The 24,323-nt window shown below is 44.3% G+C and overlaps 1 protein-coding gene across 1 annotated transcript in view; it reads right to left on the bottom strand.

Moving 5' to 3' along the window:
- LOC116971962 (TGF-beta receptor type-1-like) overlaps nucleotides 1-18,761 on the bottom strand; it is a 63,769-nt gene extending 45,008 nt beyond the window's left edge. Inside the window, exon 1 of the mRNA XM_033019182.1 lies at nucleotides 18,579-18,761. Coding sequence (XP_032875073.1) covers nucleotides 18,579-18,678 — 100 coding nt within the window. The 5' untranslated portion in view covers nucleotides 18,679-18,761. The remainder of the gene's footprint in view (nucleotides 1-18,578) is intronic.
- Between the last annotated feature and the right edge of the window lie 5,562 nt (nucleotides 18,762-24,323).

Below are 24,323 nucleotides of genomic sequence, written 5' to 3' on the forward strand. Positions count from 1 at the left end.
ATGATTGATCAACTATCATCGTTTGTTTACAACTTTGTGAATTTCCTCATCTAAACCTCTTGATGAACAAACATAAAATATTATTCAAACTCTCCAGTTATCTGGTGAAGTTTAATTGGGTGTACTAAAATAGATTTTCATCTGCCTGGAACCAAATGATGCTGCAAAGAGGAAAAAATGTTTTAAGAAATCAACCAAGACTTAAAACGAGGAGAACCAACTGGTTCTTTCCACTTGATACTAACAGTTGCAGGTTTTGATGAAAACTTCAAAATGGCTGCAAATGCCTCACTACTCAGCTTCCTCTCGAAGCAGCAAAGAACAGGCCAACTCAAAAATGTTAATGGGATTTTATTTCTTATGCGCAGGATCCAAACAGCTATATAAAAAGGTGCTCTATGTCGACAAGTAATTGTGACAAACTGGAAACTAAGCATTGGAGAATATACATAAAGATATACAAGATTGAATCAGCTTACTTTTACTTCTACCCAGAAATATTGAAGTTCTTACACACAAGGTGGTACCATTTGCAACAATTCGAGAAGTGACAGTCAATTATCGACCGCCAATCTACCTTGGCCTTCTCATACTTAGCTTCCTCACAAAAGGCAATCGTCAACTAATTTAGTCCACACCATTATCACATCTGCAAATGGCTGACAGCACTGGATATTGCAAAGCAATCGGACCAGATCCTTTTGCAGCCATGATATACACTCAAAAACTAATCAGACCTCTATTCAACCTAAGCATGCAAGAAAAAGGAACTTTGTTCAAGTATGAAATAAAAACAGAAAGTCAGAGAGAAAACCCAGCAGATCAAAGCATTCATGGAAGGGAAAATAATTAATATTCCAAATGACAGACGCTTCATCAAACCCAACAGAAACAAGCAAGTCTAAGTAATAGCAAAGGTGGAAGAGGGCGATGGGTGGAACAACGGTAATTATCTGATAGGGTGGCATGTAGGATGAGCTCAAACCACTTTGGCTGTGTCATTTGTTGCTAATGTGATTCTATCCTTCTGGAGAAACATTGGTAAATTCAGTATGGAGGCCAGAAGGTTACAACATGCATAGATGGACAATGAGGTGGTATTCTTCAAGTTTTCACTGTGAGAATGCACTTCAATGTTAAAATAGCATGCACCTTCCTCCTGGCTAAATAACAAATTTGCGTAACATCCTTCCTTCTTTGCCCCTCCACCTATTGTCTGGCCGACTGGGGGTCTCAAAAATGCTCAAGTCTGGGTTCTCCCAGCACCACATTATCATCAAATTCCAGAGGGAAGAATGGAATCCCAGACTCCCAGAATGTATGGAGAAAACGATGAGTTGAGTCATATCCAATGCTAAAGATAAAGGGCTGTGGTTGTTGGAAGCCAATCACCCTAATCACAGGACATTGATCCGAACATTCTCCAGAGCGGTCTCCTTTACTAAACCACCTTAAGGTCATAAGTGATAGGAGCAGAATTAGACCATTGGCCCTTCAAGTCTACTTTGCCATTCAATCATGGCTGATCTATCTCTCCCTCCTAACCCCATTCTCCTGCCTTCTCCCCATAACCTGACACCCATACTAATCAAGAATCTATCGATCCTTTGCCTTAAAAATATCCACTGACGGCCTCCACAGCCTTCTGTGGCAAAAAACTCCACCCTCTGACTAAAGAAATTTCTCCTCATCTCCTTCCTCAAAGAACGTCCTTTAATTCTGAGGCTATGACCTCTAGTCCTAGACTCTCCCATTAGTGGAAGCATCACATCCACTCGATCCAAGCCTTTCCTTCACTATTCTGGTCATTTCAATGAGGTCCCCCATCATTCTTCTAAACTCCGCTTGATAAAAGGAATTGTCAATCGTTAGGCACACGTCCCAGATCCGTGAAGTGCATATAATGAAACACGTATTGTTGTCACAAAGACCAGCATGGAGTCTCGTCCTGAAGTACTTTGCAGTCACTGTTACTTGTGACGCCTCCTCTCTGTTGTGAGGTAAGAAGACCTGGCAGAAATGTTTGACATGGCAGGAGTAAGGACGTCACAATGCACAGCAGCACAGTGGTAGAGTTGCTGCCTCACAGCGCCAGATACCCGGGCTCGATCCTGACCTCGGGTGCTGTTTGTGTGCGGAGTTTGTACATTCTCCCTGTGACCGCACAGGTTTCCTTCGGGTGCTCCGGTTTCCTCCAACACTCCAAAGACGGACAGGTTTGTAGATTAATTGGCTTCGGAAAAATTGGAAATTGTCCTTAGTGTGTGTAGGATACTGCCAGTGTACGGGATGATCGCTGGTCAGCGCAGACTCAGTGGGCCAAAGGGCCTGTTTCCATGGTTGTATCTTTAATGTCTGGTCTAAAGCTGGTAGAGAGCCGCTGCCTCGCAATATCAGGAAGCCAGGTTCAATCCTGACCTCAGCTGCTGTCTGTGTGCGGAGTTTGCATGTTCTCCCTATGAGACCTTGTGGGTTTTCTCCGAGTGCTCTGGTTTCCTCCCACATCCTAAAGACATGTGGGTTTGTAGGTTCATTGGCCTCTGAAAATTGGTGCTAATGTGTAGGGAGTGGATGAAAAAGTGGGATAACATAGAACTAGTGTGAATGGTCGATCAATGGTTGGGATGGACAGTGGGCCAAAGGATCTGTTTCTATTCTATGCTGCATCTCTAAAACTAAAGCAAACTAAAGCACTCAGTAAAGGACATCTGTCTTCTGCTTTTATAAAGAACATTGGAATTGTTTTATTCTTACTGTTGATATGCAAAAATAATCATAATAATTTAAATAGATGTTGCAAAATTTAAATCACATTGCCAATTGTTTGCTTGAGCAATTAAACTTTAGTCCAAGCAATGTGCATGCAGAGGCAAAATATTTAAAACCTACCAATCATCCAAGATTTCGCAACAAATATTTCTGCCACAGCTTGCATCTCAGCAGATTGAATGGTAGCTAAAGTATTATATGGTTGTGTTTCCTGCAGAAAGGATTGGATCGATGTAATCAGCAAGAGTGTAACTTTCACATCTTGCCCTGAAGAAATTAACCCTGTGTAGGAAGGAACGGCAGATACACCGAAGATAGACACTAAATGCTGGATATGTTTCATCGTGGACTTCCCATTTATCACACGTTCATTGATTGATTGCACAGAAACACGCCCTGTCAACCCACTATAAAGGGCCTGTCCCACTTGGCGATTTTTTCGGCGACTGCCGGTGTCATTGACTGAAGTATCAGGGTCGCCGAAAGATTTTGAACATTTCAAAATCCAGCGGCGACAAAAAAAAGTTGCGACACTTGAGGAAACACCGCGCGTCAATACGTCATCACACCGCAACGTTTTCGGTGACTTGATACGTCAGTCAAAGATGCCGCAGTCGCCAAAAAAAATCGCCAAGTGGGACAGGCCCTTAAAGCTTATCTGCACCAATTCCACATACCTGCACTACACGCATATCCAAGTATCAATTCATGTGCTATTGTAATTTTATTGTACCATCATCTTTGTCTCATACCAGATAACCACTAATCTCTGTTTGAAAAACTTAACCTCAGATCTCCTTTCAATTTTTCCTGCAGTTTACACCTGCACCCACTAGTTCAAGACTTGTCTTCCGTGGGGGAAAAAATTGACCGCTATCCCAACAGTCGTCAATTTTATAAACCTTAAAGGTAATTACATTCCAATGAAAATAAATCCAGCCTATCCAATCTCTACTAATTCCCTACATTCCAGGCAACATCTGGGAGAATCTTTTTTACACACTCTCTACTGCTACCATTTCCTTCCAATGCTGCTGTTAACCAACATTTTGCACAGCTACAACATGACATCCTAATTCCTCTGCTCAATTCACCAGAATAAGGTATATATACAGCAATAACCAGCCAACGTTCAGCCCAAAGGACCAAGTAATATCCGTGCTGTTCAAATGTAATATCCATCCCTAACAAAGGTTTACCTATCTGTTAATTTTTTAGTCTACAGTATTAACCTTGCCAAAAATCACCACCACCATTACAACATGGTCGCAGGAACTGGATAGAGGCAGACAATTCTGTGGCGTTAGACTAATTCAACTTAAAGTCTTTCCTGTCCACAAAACACAATACAAATCCTCATCAAAATCTAAGCTTTAATTTCCAAAGGATATAATCAACAGAGGATGCAATCAACACTATTTTCATGCTCTGTTCAAATAAAGTTATACGTAACTAACGTAGAATCCTTTAAATTGATCTCTCGAACCCAGCTATTCTAAGAGAGTAAATACCCAAATTCTAAGAGTAAATTTGTAGATGGCACCAAAATTGGTGGCACAGCGGACGAGAGGACGATTATCCAAGTTTACAGCAGGATCTAAATCAATTGGGAAGAGACCAAGGAATGATAAATAGAATTTAACTCGGACAAGAATGATGTGCAATACTTTACTACGTTAAACTAGACAGGACTTAAACAGCAAATGGATGAACCCTGGAGAGTATTGCAGAACAGAGATCTAGTGCATGGTTCCCTACTATGGTGAAGACAACACTTTCTTGCCTTCATTGTGAAGGGTATCGAGTATAAACATTGTGATATTATAATGTCGTTGGTGAGACCACATTTAGAGTACTAAATGCAGTTTGTGCCCCCCAGCTGTAGGAAGGATGTCATTAAGTTGGAAAGGGTGCAGGGTGGAATTACTGCAATGCCCTGAAATTCAGCACGGTGTAGGACTTGAGTTAAAGGGACAGGTTGGATAGGCTGGGATTTTTTCTTTGGTGTGTAGAAGGTGTGGGGGGGGGGGTGTTGTGGGGGGGGGGGGGGTAATGGGGAGGTGTGGGTGGGTGCGTGGGAGGGAGGGGGGAGTGTGGGGAGGCGGGGGTGTCTGGGGAGGAGGGGTGTAGGGAAGAAGGGGAGGGGGAAGGGGGAGGAACGGGGGGTGGGGGTGGAGGGACTCCATACAGCGGCCACTGGCCGCGCCACCACACAGCACCTCCCGGCTCCCCACAGCGGCTTTCCTCTACGCCACACAGCGGCTTCCCCGACTCCACTCTTGCAGAATCAATCAGCGCGGCTCACGGACTCAGTCCCGCCTCCGGGGATTTATTCTCCCGCAGGTGCCGGAAGGGGCGTTACCTTCATGGTGACAGACAGGCGAGAATACCAATCTGCTGATTTCATGATTTTTTAAACCTTCATAACTTTTGTATTATTCCACCGATCGGAACAAAACCTGGTGCGCTTGGAGAGGAGAACAGTGAGTAAGGTGGCGAAAGAACCTAGCGATAAAGGGTACCGTTTTTGTGCAAATATTTTTTTAAAAGCAAACCGGAAGTGGTCCAGACGAGAGTTTTAGTTCAGACTTCCACCACCTACTGTATCTTGTAGAAACATAGAAACTAGGTGCAAGAGGAGGCCATTCGGCCCTTCAAGCCAGCACCGCCATTCATTATGATCCTGGCTGATCATTCCCTATCAATAACCTGTGCCTGCCTTCTCATATCCCTCGACTCCAATAGCCCCTAGAGCTCTATCTAACTCTCTCTTAAATCCATCCAGTGACGGCCTCCATTGCCCTCTGTGGCAGGGAATTCCATAAATTCACAACTCTCTGGGTGAAAAAGATTTTCTCACCTCAGTCTTAAATGACCTCCCATTTATTCTAAGAAATAAAGTGATATAAACTATTTCATATTGTGATATGAAACGTCAAATGAAATGGACATTTATCCTCCAAAGTTTAGAAGAATTAGGAGACTACATCATAATGTATAACATTCTTAACCGCATGTGCTACAAGAGATGAAAATCTGTTCTTCTTGGAAGAAAAATACAGAACTACAAAAAAATTGGAGTCATGAGGTCAGCCATTTAGGACTTAGATGATGAGATCTTTCATCACTTGGAGCCAAACAACTTTCAAATTGTGCACTCCAAACACTATGACTGCCTGGCCATTAAAGTACACTCCAGTCTGAATAGATAGATGTCAGCACATTAATAAAAAGGTTAACTACAAATAGGAAAGTGGAATTGAGAAATTGAATATGGGATTCAGATATTAAGTGGAACAGCAGGCCTCAAGCTATGACCGGCCTTTTAAAATATTAAAAGATTTTTACATGACTGATATGGAGAAATTATTTTCATTGATGGAGAAATACAGAAAGAAACTTAAATGGCAACAAATGGGCAATGCTACTTCTAAAGAATCTCATTCTGCAACCTGTATGATAGAGAAGACCATCAAATCATTGGCTTTCAAGAAAAATGGTCATTCACCACTACTATTTATTTTCTGTCCCTCGACAGCTTAATTGAAAAATATGGCTCGTGTCTCTTCCAATCCAAGGAGATTTAACGTTGCAAATACATTTGTCTAATGATTTTTGGAAATTCTATACACATTAGAGAACTTGAAGTTGGTTTAAAAAAATGGCCTACATAAAAATTGTGTTGCCTTTCATTTCCCAACACACGCTTTGTTTGGATACAAATTAATTGCACCAGATCATCATCTCAATGTTTTCCCACCATCAACATTGGACAGACTGAACTGTGATTGCATGGTTGATCCCTTCTTTTAAAACAAAAGGTGTACTTTTGATCAACAATCCAATTTGGGCTAGGAAAAACACAGAACACAAACACCAAAATGAAGTTAAACATCGGGTAATTTGTGTAATCGTACAAGAGGCTACCTGAATGTACAAATTCATTCAAGTTTTCAAAAAACACAGCAAATTCCTGATGGTGACTGGTATCTTAGTGTTCTCTGCAGCTTGATGAAACTCAATACTAATACCATCAAAAGACAGATGAAAAGAAAATTCTCAGATTGGGACGTAATAAAATGTATTTTCATATTTATTCACCAGATAACCGTTCCCCATTTTCCTGTTCAACTTAATTCACAGAGGAGATATTGCACAACTGACTTTGGCCAAACCAGAAGGACATCTTAAAGAAACAATTTCCTTTCAGACACAATAGTTGTTTAGTAATGACTTTTTTCAGTGCAAATGTCACTTCTGCATTTTACAACCATGTTATCCATTTGGTACAAAATTCCGGAAGCCAGAAATAGTCAAGCAAGATTGCATCCTTGATCACTGGAGTTTACCAAAATAAAACTCAGTGAACCCCCTTTGGGATTTTAATTCATAAAACATTCTAATAATCTTACTTTTTCTATGTGAGTAAACTGAAATTCTCTACACCACTCAATCAAAACTAAGATCTGCACATAAGTCTTTCTGTTTGGGCACCTCAATGACAACAAATGACTTGCATAATATACAAAAGTTCAATCTTTTTCAGCTATAATCCCTCTCATGTTCCTGCATCAACCTCCACTACCTTAGGTAAGTCAAAGTCAAAGTATCCTTTATTGTCATTCAGACCTTACGGTCTGAACGAAAGTTCGTGCCTTGCAGTCATACATATAATAAAAATAACAAAAACACACAATAAACAAATTTAACATCCACCACAGTGAGTTCACCAGGCACCTCCTCATTGTGATGGAAGGCAAAAGTCATAAAGTCTTTGTCTCTTCCCTCCTTGTTCTCCCTCTGCGAACCAGGCTTCCGATGTTGTGACCCCGCCGGGTGATGGTAAGTCAGTCCCGCGGCTGAATCCGAGCTCCGCGAACGGGTCGGTTCAAACTCCGCAGCCCAGGGTGGTCGAAGCTGCCGCCCTCCAAACAAAGCTGTTGTTGCGGGAGCTCCGGAAAAACAGGTCACCAACCTGTGACCTGCGAGCTCCCGGCAATTTTTGGCTGTTGAGTAGAGCAACTACTCGTGGATAAAAACTGTTTTTATGTCTGGCTGTGGCAGCTTTGACAGTCCGGAGTCGCCTTCCAGAGGGAAGTGATTCAAAGAGTTTGTGAGAGTGGTCAGAGATGATTTTGCCCGCTCGCTTCCTGGCCCTTGCAGTGTACAGTTCATCAATGGAGGGAAGGTTGCAGCCAATAATCTTCTCTGCTGATTGGACGATTCGCTGCAGCCTCCAGGTGTCTTGCTTCGTGGCTGAACCAAACCAGACCATGATGGAGAAGGTGAGAACAGAATCTATGATGGCCGTGTAGAATTGGACCATCATTGCCTGTGGCAGATTGTGCTTCCTCAGCTGCCGCAGGAATTACATCCTCTGTTGTGCCTTTTTGACTGTGGAGTCGATGGTAGCCCCCCATTGGAGATGATGGTTCCCAGGAACTTAAAAGACTCCACAGATTTGACTGTGATGTTGTTGACGGTGAGTGGGGTGAGGGGAGGGGGAGTAACTTCAAATGTCATGCCAACATCTATGTAAACAACATCCACTGTCCTGCCCTCATCAAACACCTTTGTCACCACCTCAAAACCTCCTCCTCCTCAAAAAACTCAAATCAAGTTGGCAAAACATGACCTAACACAGTCAAAGCCATGCTGGCTGTCCCTAATTAGCACATTCTCTTACAAATACGGGTAAACGCTAACGCAAAGAATACTCCCAAACAGCCCTACCACTGATGTGAGTTTCATCATTCCACATATTCCTGGATTATCCCCACCTTCCTTCTTAAACAAAGAAAAAACATCGGCTATTCTCTAGCCCTCCAGAATCTCGCCTGTGGCTAAAGGTGCAAAAATCTTTGTTAATCCCTCTGCAATATCCTTTCATCTACTTAAATAACCTGGGATATCATATCAGGCCCTGGGGATTCATCTGTTATACTAATTTCCAAACACCCACCACCATCTAGCATTTTGGTATACCCCACACTGATGTCACTATCCATGTCCTCCTCCTTGGTGAACACAGATGCAAAGTACTTGTTTTGTACCTCACCTACATCCCAGCTTCAAGCATAAATATCTTTATACTTGAGTGTGGTTCTATCTTCTCCCTAGTTATCCTCTTGTTTCTAATGTGCATATAGAAATACTTGGGAGTTTTAGTTTTAGAGATACAGCGTGGAAATACACCCTTCTACACAGAGTCAAATAAAGTGTTATATGATTATGCCCAGTGTTAATTAAAGATCACACATACATTGGCTCTATCCTACACACTAGAGACAATTGACAGAAGCCAGTTAACCTACAAGCCGGCACATCTTTGGAATGTGGGAAGAAACCTGAGCACCCGTAGAAAGCCCACGCGCCAACAGGGAGAACATACAAACTCGCTACCATCAGCTCCCGTGGTCAGGATTGAACCCGGGGCTCTGACACTGTAAGGCAGCAACTCCACCATTGGTGAACGTGCTGTCCTTCTTTAATCCATCTTGCCAATTACATTTCATGGCCACTTTTGGCCCTTCTAATTACCTGCTGAAATTATTTCCTCTTTCCTCCAAAGGCTCAATCTGATTTCAATTTTAACATACACATCGTTGTGCTTTGTGATCGAAATTAGAATCTCTCTAGCCATCCAAGGTTCCTTTACCTTGCGATCCTCATCTTTCTTCCTTACTAGACCATGAATTCAGATCAGCTCCTACATGTCTGATGTGTACACACCCATTAAAATTCCCAAATTAAGCTCCAATAACTGAGACCTACCTAGTTTTGTTGTAATCGGCCTTGCCACAATTTAGTACCTTCCCTCAGGCTCAGATCTTATCCATATTCAAAACCATCTTAATACTTATGGAGTATTCTTCAGTCTGAAGAAAAGTCTCGACCCAATACATCACCCATTACTTCTCTTCAGAGATGCTGCCTGTCCTGCTGAGTTACTCCAGCATTTTGTGTCTACCTTCGATTAATACTTACGGAGTTATGTTCACTGTTCCCAGTATATCCTTGAGCTGGACTATCCACGTACAGTTTCATGAGAATCACTTGGATACACATAACAAATTATGCCCTGTCTAAGCCCTTCGCATTAAGGAAGCTCTAGTCAATATTGAGAAAGAGTACTCTTTAATTTATGTAGTGACTTTAATATAATATAATGCACAAGACAACAAGGGCATAATCATATAAAATGTAAGCACATAGCCACACAAGCAACTTTCTGTCAGATACGTGAAGAAAGTAGTCCTGTCCTAAAATGAGGAAAACACAAGGGAGAGCAGAAAACGAAAGTGCTCTGGGATAGTTTCCAGCTATCTATTGATAATGCAGAGGTTAAAATTAAGGCCAAAACATAAAGATGGTCAAGTGTGAAGATTACAGGAAAAAGGAGAAGAGGCCATGGTAGAAAAACACAAACTAGGAAAAGCAAAACTTCATGGAGAACAAATGCAAGACAATGAACAAAACAGATAATTGTTAATAGCGTTCTATGTAGGTTCACAAGTATGACCAAGTAGAATCAGGTCCAGTGATACCAAGGTCTAGATAAAAGCAAGACAAGTGTAACTCAGATAATATATATCCAAAAATGCATAAGGTCCATTTTAAACTCAGAGGGGTAGCCAATAAAAGGATTGCATTGATGTGATTTGGGCTATGGTCCAAAGGGAATGGCTTGATATTCCCGATATTCAATTGGGAACAGAGGGCTCTGCTCATTAATTGATTTCAGAAATAGAGTCGAGTGGGTTGGTGTAGAAAGGTGTTTGAAAGCACCTTTTGGTGATGTCGAAAGGAATATCCACAGGTAAAGCCATTTCCAGAAGTCACGCTAATATAATTAAAATGTAAAAAAACTCAAGTACACATACAAAGGTATATGCATCACATCAGACCTTTTCATCACCAACACTTATGTACATGGGCCACATGAGAAAATTGAGCTGGCCCGCTCTCTTGATCACTCAACTATGCAATCTGGCTCCATGCCTCAAACCCTAAATTATAGAAAACAACTTGAAAATTGAAGAATTAGTAAAAAATACAGATTTGAAGAGTACTGTATTTAAAAAAAATAAAGATTAGTGTAATCTCAGCATAGTGCCCTAACAAAATAGTAGCATCAGAAGCCTTAATTTCCCACATTAGTCAGCCCCATGACATTGCCAAAGTTGTCCATGTAAACAAGCGTTTGCAAGTGAACAAAGTAAACCATGACAAACTTAAAGCAAGAACCACCAGGTTCAAGAACAGCTTCTTCTCAATATCTATCAAATTCTTGAAAACTACACAACACTAATGTCAACAACTATGATCTTCTATGGACTATGTCTTCGGTTGCAATACAAACTTCAGTTTTTGCACAATTATGGTTATCAAGCATTACAATTATAAATTAATTATATTTTTATATATTATATTATCTTTGTTAATGCATTTATGGGCCAGTTAAGCGGCAGCAAGTAATAACTTAATTGTTCTGTTGATGGTACATGAGACATTTAAACGTCCTTGAAAATTTCCTTCATCTTTTACATAATTTTAAAACAAATGAAACCCAAAAACATTAAAATACTTTTGGAAAATGAATAAATGTCCTATTTTGTGTGCTATGTAATTATTTTCAGGTCATTAGATATGTATCAAACTTCCCACCACAGAAAGTCTGTTCATGCACAAATAACCACATTTCTGGCATAACACCATGTTTATCTACTCTCACTTCTTTTTTGTTCATGTCCATCTCTGAGCCAGACTTTTCTTTAATTTATTCCAAATTCATTCATTATTACAAATTTAATTGGCAAACATTTTTTCTGAAGATATAAACTGCTCAGTAGTTCAATACTTCTTGTCCTACGATAAAAGACAGCTTCTTTTAAAATGCGTGCTTTTCCCCCATACAGTGCCCTCCATAATGTTTGGGACAAAGACCCGTCATATATTTATTTGCCTCTGTACTCCACAATTTGCGATTTGTAATAGAAAAAAATCACATGTGGTTAAAGTGCACATTGTCAGATTTTAATAAAGGCCATTTTTATACAGTTTGGTTTCACCATGTAGAAATTGCAGCTGTGTTATATCGTCCCCCTCATTTCAAAGCACAATGTTTGGGACACATGGCTTCACAGGCGTTTGTAATTGCTCAGGTATGTTTAATTGCCTCCTTAATGCAAGTATAAGAGAGCACTCAGCACCTCATCGTTCCTTCAGTCTTTCCATCACCTTTGGAAACTTTTATTGCTGTTTAAAGTCAAAGTCAAAGTCGATTTTATTCGTCACATACACCCGAAGGTGCAGTGAAATTAATTTGCCAGCAGCGGCACAATACACTAATAAGATTTAACACAAATATCCACCACAGCATTCTTCACTGTGGTGGAAGGCACAAAGTTCAGTCAGGCCTCCTCCTTGTTCACCCGTGGTGGGGCCATGAACCCTCCGTAGTCGCCACTACAGACATGAGGACCAAAGTTGTGTCAATAAAAGTCAAAGAAGCCATTATGAGACTGAGAAACAAGAGTAAAACTGTTAGAGACATCAGCCAAACATTAGCTTACCAAAAATCAACTGTTTGGAACATCATTAAGAAGACAGAGAGCACTGGTGAGCTTACTAATCGCAAAGGGACTGGCAGGCCAAGGAAGACCTCCACAGCTGATGACATAAGAATTCGCTCTATAATAAAGAAAAATCCCCAAACACCTGTCCAACAGATCAGAAACACCCTTCAGGGGTCAGGTGTGGATTTGTCAATGACCACTGTCCATTGAAGACTTCATGAACAGAAATACAGAGACTACACTGCAAGATGCAAACCACTGGTTAGCTGCAAAAATAGGATGGCCAGGTTACCGTTTGCCAAGTACTTAAAAGAGCAACCACAGTTCTGGAAAAAGGACGTGGATAGACGAGATGAAGATTAACATATCAGATTGATGGAAAGAGCCAAGTATGGAGGAGAGAAGGAACTGCCCAAGATCCAAAGCATCCAACCTCATCTGTGAAACACGGTGGTGGGGTGTTATGGCCTGGGCATGTATGGCTGCTGATGGTAGTGGCTCACTTACCTTCATTGATGATGAAACTGCTGATGGTAGAAGCATAATGAATTCTGAAGTATATGGACACATCCTATCTGCTCAAGTTCAAACAAATGCCTCAAAACCCATTGGCCGGTGGTTCATTCTACAGCAAGACAATGATCCCAAACATACTGTTAAAGTAACAAAGGAGTTTTTCAAAGCTAAAAAATTGTCAATTCTTGAGTGGCCAAGTCAATCCCCCAATCTGAACCCAATTAAACACGCTTTTTATATGCTGAAGAGGACTAGCCCCCACAAGCATAAGCTAAATATGGCTGCAATACAGGCCTGGCAGAGCATCACCAGAGAAGACACCCAGCAACTGGTGATGTCCATGAATCGCAGACTTCAAGCAGTCATTGCATGCAAAGGATATGCAACAAAATACTAAACATGACTTTCATTTACATGACATTGCTGTGTCCCAAACTCTGTGGTGCCCTGGGGGGACTATGTATAAACACTGCTGTAATTTCTACATGGTGAAACCAAAATGTATACAAATGGCCTTTATTAAAATCTGACAATGTGCACTTTAACCACATGTGATTGTTTCTATTACAAATCTCAAATTGCAGAGTACAGAGGCAAATAAATAAATGATGGGTCCTTGTCCCAAACATTATGGAGGGCACTGTACCTCCAAAGAATGGCTCTGTTCCTACACAATGTTAGTGCAGCAGCTGAACTTGAACAGATTGTGCCATGTGGGACTTAATGAAGAGAAGACAGAGGTGATTTTGTTTGGCCCCAATGGCTGCCGTGAACCTCCCTTTGTTGACTTGGGTCCACTGGCAATGTCTGTAAAGCCAACCGTCTTGAACCTGGGTTTTAGGATGGACGGTGATTTTAAACTAGACAAACAAATAGGCGCGGTGGTTAAGTCCAGCTTCTTTCACCTAAGGAAGCTGGCAAAGGTGAAGCCCATTCTCGAGCGGGAGCATTTTGAAACAGTAATCCATGCCTTTATTACATCTAGGCTGGATTACTGTAACGCACTCTACTCTGGAGTCGCACGAGCTTCATTGGCTCGTCTCCAGCTTGTTCAAAATGCTGCCGCTCGCCTTTTGACTGGAACTCGAAAGAGGGAGCACATTACGCCAATTTTGGCCTCTCTACACTGGCTCCCAGTGCACTTTCGAGTTCATTTCAAAATTCTTTTATTTGTTTTTAAATCATTGAATGGGCTCGCCCCGCCTTACCTCTCTGAGCTGCTCCACCTATATGCTCCTGCCCGGTGCCTCAGGTCAGCTGATCAGCTGCTCCTTGAGGTACCAAGGTCTAAGCGGAAGCTCAGAGGGGATAGAGCCTTTTCTGTTGCTGCTCCGGCACTCTGGAACACCTTGCCGTTGCACATCAGACAGGCCCCCTCACTGTCCATCTTCAAATCCTCCCTAAAAACATATTTTTATTCTTTGGCTTTCGACACTGGCTGAGGCATTGCTCCTGTTTTTAGTGCTTTTAATGTCTTTTAATTTTTAGTGTGTTTTTTATAGTCCTTCGTTGTACGGTTTTTAATGGTTTTTAATTGTTTGTAATAGCTTTTTGTTCATGATTTCTCATGTACAGCACTTTGTGGCAACTGTAGTTGTTTAAAGTGCTTTATAAATAAAGTTATTATTATTATTATTATTATGAGCCAGACACAACATATCAGCAACACCACAATGCCCAAACCTCTATGCAATAAATGTATCTTAACTAAGAATTTACTACTAAGAATGAAAATGTAGACTCAACACAATTCAATTAAACTATTCAATAGTTTAACATACAAGGCCACTTGTAACGACTTTACAGGCTGTGCTGTTAAACACCCTTGAATAATACTACAGAAGCTCTGCATACACGTGTACTTTCAGGGAAGAAAATAAAAGCACTCAAAAGCGCAGTAACTTCAAAATCTACAATCACATAAAGAATGGTCTCTGCAGAAAGGTGTAGTGATGGGGAAGATCTGACTGGGGTGTGGGACCCTGTTGAAGCTAGTGAAAATGTCAGAGAACATTGTGCTGAATGAAGAGGCTGGTGGGTAGTAGGCAAAGACTACTGCTGTTCTGTCTGGGGGGCAGAAGCAGAACAGTGGGAAAGTGGGGAGATACAGGTGAGGGAACCATGCACAACTGTGGGAGGGCGAGCGTCACCCATATTTACCAGAGACCACTGTAGTCATGGCTCCTTGGTTTGCTTATCCCCGTCGTTACACAGACAAATTCCCATGCAACTAAAGCCGTGCAATATCTGCCCCTACAACTCCCCCCTTGCCTCCATTCAGTGACCTCGACAACTCTTCCAGGTGAAGCAGAAGTTTACACGCACATCTTGCAACTTCATCTATTTCATACGATACATCTGGCCTCCTTTACATCGGTGAGACCAGGCGTGGACTAGATGACTACCTTGACAAACACGTGCACTATGTCTGTCTGGGCCAGCTGGAGCTGCCAGTTGCTTGTCACTTCAATTCCCATGCCGACCTCTCTGCCCTCAGCTTCCTACATTGCCAAAGTGAGGCACTACACAAAATGGAAGAACAGCACCTCCTATTCCACTTGGGTGGCCTGCAACCCAACAGCTCGAACACTGTATTCTCCAACGTCACGTTTAACCCCCCCCCCCCCTTATCATCTGCGCAGCTTATCCACCAACATCTTTCTTTCCATTGATCGCACCTGTACCTTACCGTACTTTTGCATATGACATTAAACTCAACTTTACCCGCTCTCTCTCATCCTGATCCTTTCCCTCTTCTCCACATCTTTCATCCAATTATCACCCATCCCACCAGGTCCCCTATCCCTCCGTTCTATATTTCACTCCCCGTTTTCCTTTCTTATATTTCACCAGTTGCTTTGTTTACCATCAACACCTTTCTCTCCCCACCTGACATCTGCCACTCAATCCTTCCACTCAGCGCTTTCTACCAGCTATCGCCAGTGTACTCCAGTGAACTAGAGACCACTAGGGGTACTGCATTGAAGGTGCCTCTGCCTACAGCCTGTCTGTTTTTTCCTATCGTTTTTAAATTTTAGTTTGTCTAAATAGTTTTGTTTGGGGATTCTTTCATTTTTCTATGTGGGGGAGGGGGGAGGGTAAGGGGGAAACCGCTTCCCAGTCGCTTTCTGGCAAGGATGCGACTATTTCTCCGAGTCGCGTCCTTGCCCCCCCTACCACTGGATCGGAGCGGCCTTTCCCACCGGAGACCGGACCAGAGCTTCTGCAGCGCGGCGTTGGATTAACCGCGGAGCAGGCGATACCTACCTGTATCGCCGTTTGGAGCTCAGGAGCGTCGGGCCTGCTGCTCCAACATTGCGGGGCTGTGGTTCGCAGAGCTCCCAGCGCGGGCGGCGCCGACCTCAACATCGTGGAGTCCCTGGGGCCCTTTGCCGAGGGCCGCCAGCGTGAATCTCCACCCGGTGTGACCTGGGGATGTCGGGAGCTGCGGACTCCAGTGGGAAGCAGCCGATTCGGAGGTCCAAGCCGCTGAGGTTGGCCTCCCGTTCCGACGTCGGAGTTCCAACATCCCGGCGAGCGGGCCTGAGCGGCGGGCTGCCCGTAGCGGCAACTGCTGAGGGCTCCGGAGGCCCCGACCATGAGTGAACATCAGAGGAAGATGACCGACTTCCCTCACAGTGGGAAACTTTTGATTCTGCTGTGTGGGGATGTTTTATGTTGAACTCTATCGTGTGTTGTGTTCTTTATTTTATTGTATGGCTGTATGGTGATCACATTTCACTGTGCCAACTGGCACATGTGACAAATAAATGTATCTTGTATCTTGTCTAAAGAAGTGTCCCAGCCAGAAACATCGTCTGTGCATTTCCCTCTACATGTGCTGCCTCACCCGCTGGGTTCCTCCAACAGTGTTTTTCTGGTATTAATTCAACTAGTTATTTACGCAGCCCAAATGGATAGTGGTGGTTGCAAAACTTTTTCAACCGGTTTTTAAACAAGTTAACATTGTTATTCTACAGCCACTACAGGCAGCAAAACACTGCACTGGGAGACTGTAATTCAACCATTGGCCAGCAATTTGCATAGTTAGATGCTCATTCCAACAAACTGAATGTTAATAGTTAATGTAAATAGATTTTACATAGGCAAATACCAGTTCTGGTCCAAACATTCACCATAACAAAAGATTACTGTTCTTTTCAATGGTTAATGACACATGAACATCCATCAAGATTGTATTTTTATCTCTGCCACAACTTATGGCAACTTCACTTTCATGCCTCAGAATTACATTTACCACCAACTGCACTCACAACAACCCCTCCCCACAACTACCCACTCCCATCCAAGAGAGGGGGAGACAACCTCCAGAATTAAGAATAGCACAGTGGAGCAGCTGCCTCATATCCAGGGACCATGGGTCGATCTGACCCGCGTCCTGTCCTGCCTGTGTGGAGTTTGCACATTCTCTCTGTCACTATGTGAATTTCCACCGGGTGCTCCGGTTTCCTCCCACAAACCAAAGACGCGTGGGTTTGTAGATTATTTGGCCTCTTGACATTGTCTTTCGTGGAAGCAAGGGAGTGTGAAAGCAGAATAACATAGAACTCGTGTGAACGGGTGATCGATGGTCAGTGCGGACTCAGTGGGTCGAAGGGCCTGTTTCCATGCTGTATCTCCAAACTAAACTAAGAAACCAGATATTACAGTGTAGAATGTCCGCTTGAGCCAACTCAACTAAACATAAATCAGCTACAACAAAAATAACTTGTCATGCCAAGTTATAATTGTCACAGCACCAATTAATTGATTACACCCATTATATAAATGTTACTTAAAAATTACTTAAAACTTAAGACATCCAACCAAGTTATAATTGTCACATCTATTATATAACCTGTATGTATCAGGAAATGTTTCTTTTTGACAAGTTATTATTTTGTTACAAAGGGAAATGCAAGGTTTATCTCCAGTAACTGTATATAAGTAGTTCCTGTCGGTACACACTGCTTTCACAATTCTACATAGTGGAACAACTGATCAGCCAAAAATCAATCCTTTGCCCGACAAGGAAAACACAAAACTTCAAACCAGATTTTATATCACAATCAACTTTGCAAAAGGGGTCACAAGAAGAACGGCAAATATGCCCCCATTTTTACTTTCAACCTACAGAAGCGATTTAGTCAAGTTGTTTGCCCAAAACAACAATCACACGTGATTACTGAAAGGTTTTTAATTCATAGTCTTGATGGTCATAACCAACCAATCTTTTCCTTATGTTTGCAGAAACGGGGCAAACTATTGCAGAGACGACGAAACGATATGTACAAAATCACCACCAGTTTTTCTAATGATCAGTGTAGCTCCCGACCGGACCGGCCAGTTGACTGGAGGGGTGGTCAGCTCCAGGGGCACCGAAGCTCACCAGGCGCCTCGGGGTAGGGGGTACCAGGACTCATCACAGAAACACGGGCTGAGGTCTCAGGCACTTGCAGACCCTGGGGCCTGGTGCAAACAATCCTGGGCTCGGCCAGATAAACCCCCCACCCCACCCCCCCCCACACTCACACCCACACACACCCCACCCCTACACACACACACACACGCCGCCCAACTCGTCCACCTCCTCATCCCCTCCCCCCCACCTCTCCCTCCTCTCATCCCCTCCCCTCCTCCCCTCCTCCCCGCTCTCTCTCCCCCTCGCCATGTTGGGAAACCGCGAGTTGTTGTTGCCATCGGCCCCTCACTCACCCAGCCCTCTGGAGACGCCGCCGAGGATGAGGAGGCAGGCGATGAAGGCGCAGCGCGGGAGCGGGAGCGGTGCCGGGGCCGGTGGCGGTACCGGGGCCATGGCCGCAGACACTGGGCGCCTCACGCTGACCGACCGCCCGACCGACCGACCGCCTCACGCTGCCGGCCGCATGACACGGCGGCTCCCATTGGCCGGCGCCCCCTCCCCGCGGCCGCCCTGACACAGCGCGCCCCATTGGCTGCTCCTCCGTCCGCCTCTCATTGGTCCACAGCCCAGGGCAACGTCATTCCCCGCTCCCCTATTGGACAGTGTCGCTGGAGCTCAGTCATCCCCGTCCGCTCATTGGCCGACACCACCTGGCCACAGGCACTAGCGATTTCATTGGATGAGCCCCAGCGCGCAAGCGCGCCCCTTCACCGCCAGTGTCAACATCTGGATCCAGTGACAATGGTGCCAGTAACCACTCAATAGTGCTAGTGTCATCATCTGGATCCAGTGACAATGGTGCCAGTGTCAGCTCAATGGTGGCAGTGTCAACATCTGGATCCAGTGACAATGGTGCCAGTAACCACTCAATAGTGCTAGTGTCAACATCTGGATCCAGTGACAATGGTGCCAGTAACCACTCATTGGTGCTAGTGTCATCATCTGGATCCAGTGACAATGGTGCCAGTGTCAGCTCAATGGCGGCAGTGTCATCATCTGGATCCAGTGACAATGGTGACAGTGTCAGCTCAACGGTGGCAGTATCAGTTCGATGGTGTCAGTGACCACTCAATGGTGCCAGTGTCAACAAATGGCGCCAGTGTCAATAGATGGATCCAGTGACAATGGTGCCAGTGCCAGATCAATGGGTGTCAGTGTCAACACCTGGATCCAGTGATAATGGTGCCAGTGTCAACATCTGGATCCAGTGACAATGGTGCCAGTGCCCGCTCAATGGTGGCAGTGTCAACATCTAGATCCAGTGACAATGGTGCCAGTATCAACACCTGGATCCAGTGACAATGGTGCCAGTGCCAGATCAATGGGTGTCAGTGTCAACACCTGGATCCAGTGACAATGGTGCCAGTGTCAGCTCAATGTTGCTAGTGTCAACATCTGGATCCAGTGACAATGGTGCCAGTGCCCGCTCAATGGTGGCAGTGTCAACATCTAGATCCAATGACAATGGTGGCAGTGTCAGCTCAACGGTGGCAGTATCAGTTCAATGGTGTCAGTGACCACTCAATGGTGCCAGTGTCAACAAATGGTGCCAGTGTCAATAGATGGATCCAGTGCCAACTCAACGGTGCCAGTGCTGGTTCAATGGTGCCAGTGCCCGCTCAATGGTGCCAGTTCCCGCTCAATGGTTGCAGAGCATGCTTATAACCTAATGATATAAATATTTGACATCTTCAATATTAGATAGATAACTAACCTACATACAAGCCGTCACCCTTCTCTTTCATCTCCCCCCCTCCCCCACCGCTTCTCCCACCTCAGTTTCCTATTTCCCAATGAATCCGCAACCATTTTCGCCTCCCCCCTCTGCCTCCCTCTTTCGCCTATAATCCTTCTTCTGATTTCACAATTTGCAACTCTTCTATCCTTATCTCACATTTTTTTGTCTTTTCATCTCTGGCCTTTCTCCAATCATCTGCCAACCAAATTTTCACCTCACCCGTATCCACCTTTCACTCCTTTGTCCTGTCCCAGCTCCCACCCGGCTTTATCAGCTCCCACCCAGCGTGATCAGCCATGATCATAGTGAATGGCAGTGCTGGCTCAAAGGGCTGAATGGCCTACACCTGTACCTATTGTCTATTGTCTATGTCTATTATTATTATTATTATTATTTTAACAAAATGATGTACATTTTGAAGCATATTTAATTGAAGTTTCTTGGATATGGCCTCATTAGATCACAGCTAACTTAATGCGGCATTCCAACATGAAAAGGTTCCCCATCCCTGGTTTTAACACTGACTTGTTTAGTTTGAGTTGAAAGTTATCTCTATCCACTTATATCATGCACTACGAATGGAATCCAATGAATTTACAAAATAAAATACAAACTATGTAATAGCATATTTATTAAACATTATTTTAGTTGTATCATCTTGAAGAACTTGGACAGCAAAAGACTATTTGGCCCCGCAGTAGTCTTCTGCCACCGAGTGTGATTGTGACTGATCTGAGAACTCCCTCAATTTTTCCTTTTAATCTTTCCAATGGTTAACAAAATTCCATCATTTCTGGGTCTTAAACAAATAATTTTCCCAGAATCAATCATTATTTGCAACAGAACAAACGTCTGCCATCCTTTGCATGTAGAAGTGTTTCCTGACGTCTTTCCTGAAAGACTTGGCTCTAATTATTTCACCTTGGCCCTAGACCTTAATATATCAGAAATAGAACAGACTGCGAAAGATACAGTTTCTCCAACTTGCATGAAATCACTCCTTGTCTGAGCACTGGTAAGGTCAGATAAGCTAAGATCTTTCACTTTCCTCTTTTGTCTTCGCTGTTTAGACATGATGATCAGATCAGTCAAATGCTCCCCCTGTGGGAGATCAGGGGAATTCCCAGTGTTCCTGGTGACTATACCTGTGGGATGTGTGCCCAGGTGTAGTTCCGGACGACCATATCAAGAGGCTGTAGCCAAAGTTGGACATGCCTGGAAGTATGTGTGTTGCTGGAGAGCATCATAGATAGGGGCTTTAGTGAGGTGGTCATTTGTGAGGTGTTCACACTGAAGCTACAGTTGTGGTTGGGTGGCCACCAGAGAAATAGAGGGGCAGACAGGGCGTGCAGGATTCCCCTGCTGTGGCCATTCTGCACAGCGACAAATACATAATTTAGGATAATATTGTGGGAAAGGCTTTTCAGAAGAGAGCATTGGTGACCAGGTTTGGTTTTAGTTTAGAGATACAGCCTGGAATCAGGTCCTTCGACCCACCAATTCCGTGCCGACCAACCCCCCCTGCACATTAGCACTATCCTTCACACACTAGGGACAATTTACCATTATACCAAGCCAATTAACCTACAAACCTGTACGTCTTTGGAGTGTGGGAGGAAACCGGAGATCCCGGAGAAAACCCACGCAGGTCACTGGGTGAACGAACAAACTCTGTGCAGACACCACCCATAGTCAGGGTCGAACCCGGGTCCCTGGCGTTGTAAGGTAGCAACTCTACCGCTGCATCACTGTGCCGCCCTGCAAAACAGGTCTACAACACAACATATGAATCTAATGCACAGTGGGGGAGGGTGGAATCAAGGAGAGCAATAGGGTTAGGGAGACAGCGCCTTTACCACCTCAGTGTCAGCGCCTTTACCACCTCAGGCAATTGAGGAAATTCAGAGTGTCTCCGAGGATCCTCCAGTGCTTCTACTCAGCGGCTGTGGAAAGCATCTTGTCCTGAAATATTACAATCTGGTTTGGGAATTGCTCTGCCCAGGACAAGAAGGCTCTGCAGGGAGTAGTGCGTTCGGCCGAATGCACTATAGGAACTTCACTCGCCCCCCTGCAGGAACTATACATCAGGAGGTGCAACTCCAGAGCCAATAAAATCATGGAAGACCCCTTCCACCCCTGCAACGGACTGTTCCAGCTGTTACGGTCAGGCAAACGCCTCCGTTGCCATGCTGTGAGAACGGAGAGGTTGAGAAGGAGTTTCTTCCCAGAGGCCATTAGGACTGTAAACTCCTATCTCACCAGGGACTAACTTTTACTGTACCACTCTACTGCTTTTTTTTTTTAATTGCTGTTTTTTTTCCTTTTCCTTCCACCCACAATATTTAATATGTAAAATAATATGTGATTCTGTTCCATTCTGTTGTAGTTTGTTTGGTTGTTTGTTTGTTTGTCTTTTTGCACAAAGTCCGCGAGCATTGCCACTTTTCATTTCACTGCACATCTCGTATGTGTATGTGACGAATAAACTTGACTTGACTTGACTTGACGAGAGAGACAGGAAATTCTGTGGTCGCAAACGAGACGTCTAGTCTGGAGTATTACCTCCTTGGTGCCAGGCTCAAGAATGTCTCCAAGCAGTTGCCGAACACTGACGGTACTGCGCCTGTACTTGCTGGAGTTTAAAAGAATGAGTGGGACCTCATTGAAACGGACAGAATAGTGAAAGGCATGGATAGAGTGGATATGGGGAGGATGTTTCCACTAGTGGGAGAGTCTCGGACTAGAGGTCATAGCATCAAAATTAAACAACATTCCTTTAGGAAGGAGATGATGAGGAATTTCTTTAGTCAGAGGGTGGTGAATCTGTGGAATTCTTTGCCACAGAAGGCTGTGGAGGCCAAGTCAGTGAATATTTTTAAGGGAGAGATAGATAAATTCTTGATTAGTACGGGTGTCAGGGGTCATGGGGAGAAGGCAGGAGCATGGGGTTAGGAAAGAGAGATACATCAGCCATGATTGAATGGCGGAGTAACTTGATGGGCCAAATAATAATAATAATAATAATACATTTTATTTGTGGGCGCCTTTCAAAAGTCTCAAGGACACCTTACAGAATTTAACAAGAGTAAAAAACATATAGTCGGAGTAAAATAAATAATAAAGACATCACCAATACACAAATTAAAGACAGAATTCGATCCAAAGACAAAAAAAATCAAAAACACAATGTGAAGAGAGAGCAGCGGCAGCTAAACCGCGCCAGCGTCCACTCTCCCTTCCGACAGCCATCTTGGACACAAACTAACATATTCACATTACACACAAAAATCATCCCCCCACAATGGTTACCACTGTGGGGGAAGGCACAATGTCCAGTCCCCATCCCCAGTTCTCCCAAAGTCAGGTCTATTGAGGCCTCCGCTATTGCCTCTACGGAGGCCCGATGTTCCTGGCCGTTCTCGCTGGGTGCTGTTGCCCCGGCATCGGGAGAGTCCTCTCAGCGGCTGGGCCACCTGGAACGGCCACTTCCTTACCGGAGACCGCGGCTTCCGAAGCCGACAAGGCCGCGCCGGTTTGGAGCTCCCAGGCTCCCGATGTTGAAGTCGGGGCCGCCCGCTCCGCTCCGCAGACCCGCAGCTCAGAGGTGTTGAACTTGGCGGTCACAGCTCACCGGAGCTCCAGCGCGTCGATCCAGCGTGGCGACCCAGGCAAGGCATCGCCCGCTCCACTCCGCGACAGCGCTCCAGCACTGTGCCGCCACCGAAGCCGAGGTGCTGGGGTAGAGGTGATCTCTTCTGAGGTAGAGGAATGGATTGCACATGAACTGGAAGAGGACCAACATCCGGGCAGGATCATGTGCTGATGCTAATCTGGAAGGTTTAAACTAGTGTGGCAGGGGTTTGGAGCCAACGGCAGCAGAGGGGCAGATGAAAAGGATGAGGCCAATACAAAAGTAAAAGCAGCTGCCCATTGGGCAGGATGTGTAGGGAAGGAACCGCAGATGCAGATTTAAATCGAAGATAGACACAAAATGCTGGAGAGAGTTGCTGCCTGTCCTGCTGAGTTACTCCAGCATTGTGTGTCTATGTCCAATAGGCAGGACAGGTAGAAGCAGGCCAGAGAAAGTGGTAGAGGTAGGTACAATGGATCTGGCATCACAGTGGCGCAGCAGTAGAGTTGCTGCCTCACAGCAACACAAACCCGGATTTTATCCTAACTATGGCTGCTGTCGGTACAGGGGGTTTGTACGTTCTCCTTGTGACCACGTAGCTCTTCTCCGCATACTCTGGGGCTTAAGGCCTTAGGCCATTAAGTGCGGCCTTTTGAATGAATCCAAATT

Source organism: Amblyraja radiata, chromosome 4, assembly GCF_010909765.2.
Source record: "Amblyraja radiata isolate CabotCenter1 chromosome 4, sAmbRad1.1.pri, whole genome shotgun sequence".
In the NCBI taxonomy this organism is placed as follows: domain Eukaryota; kingdom Metazoa; phylum Chordata; class Chondrichthyes; order Rajiformes; family Rajidae; genus Amblyraja; species Amblyraja radiata.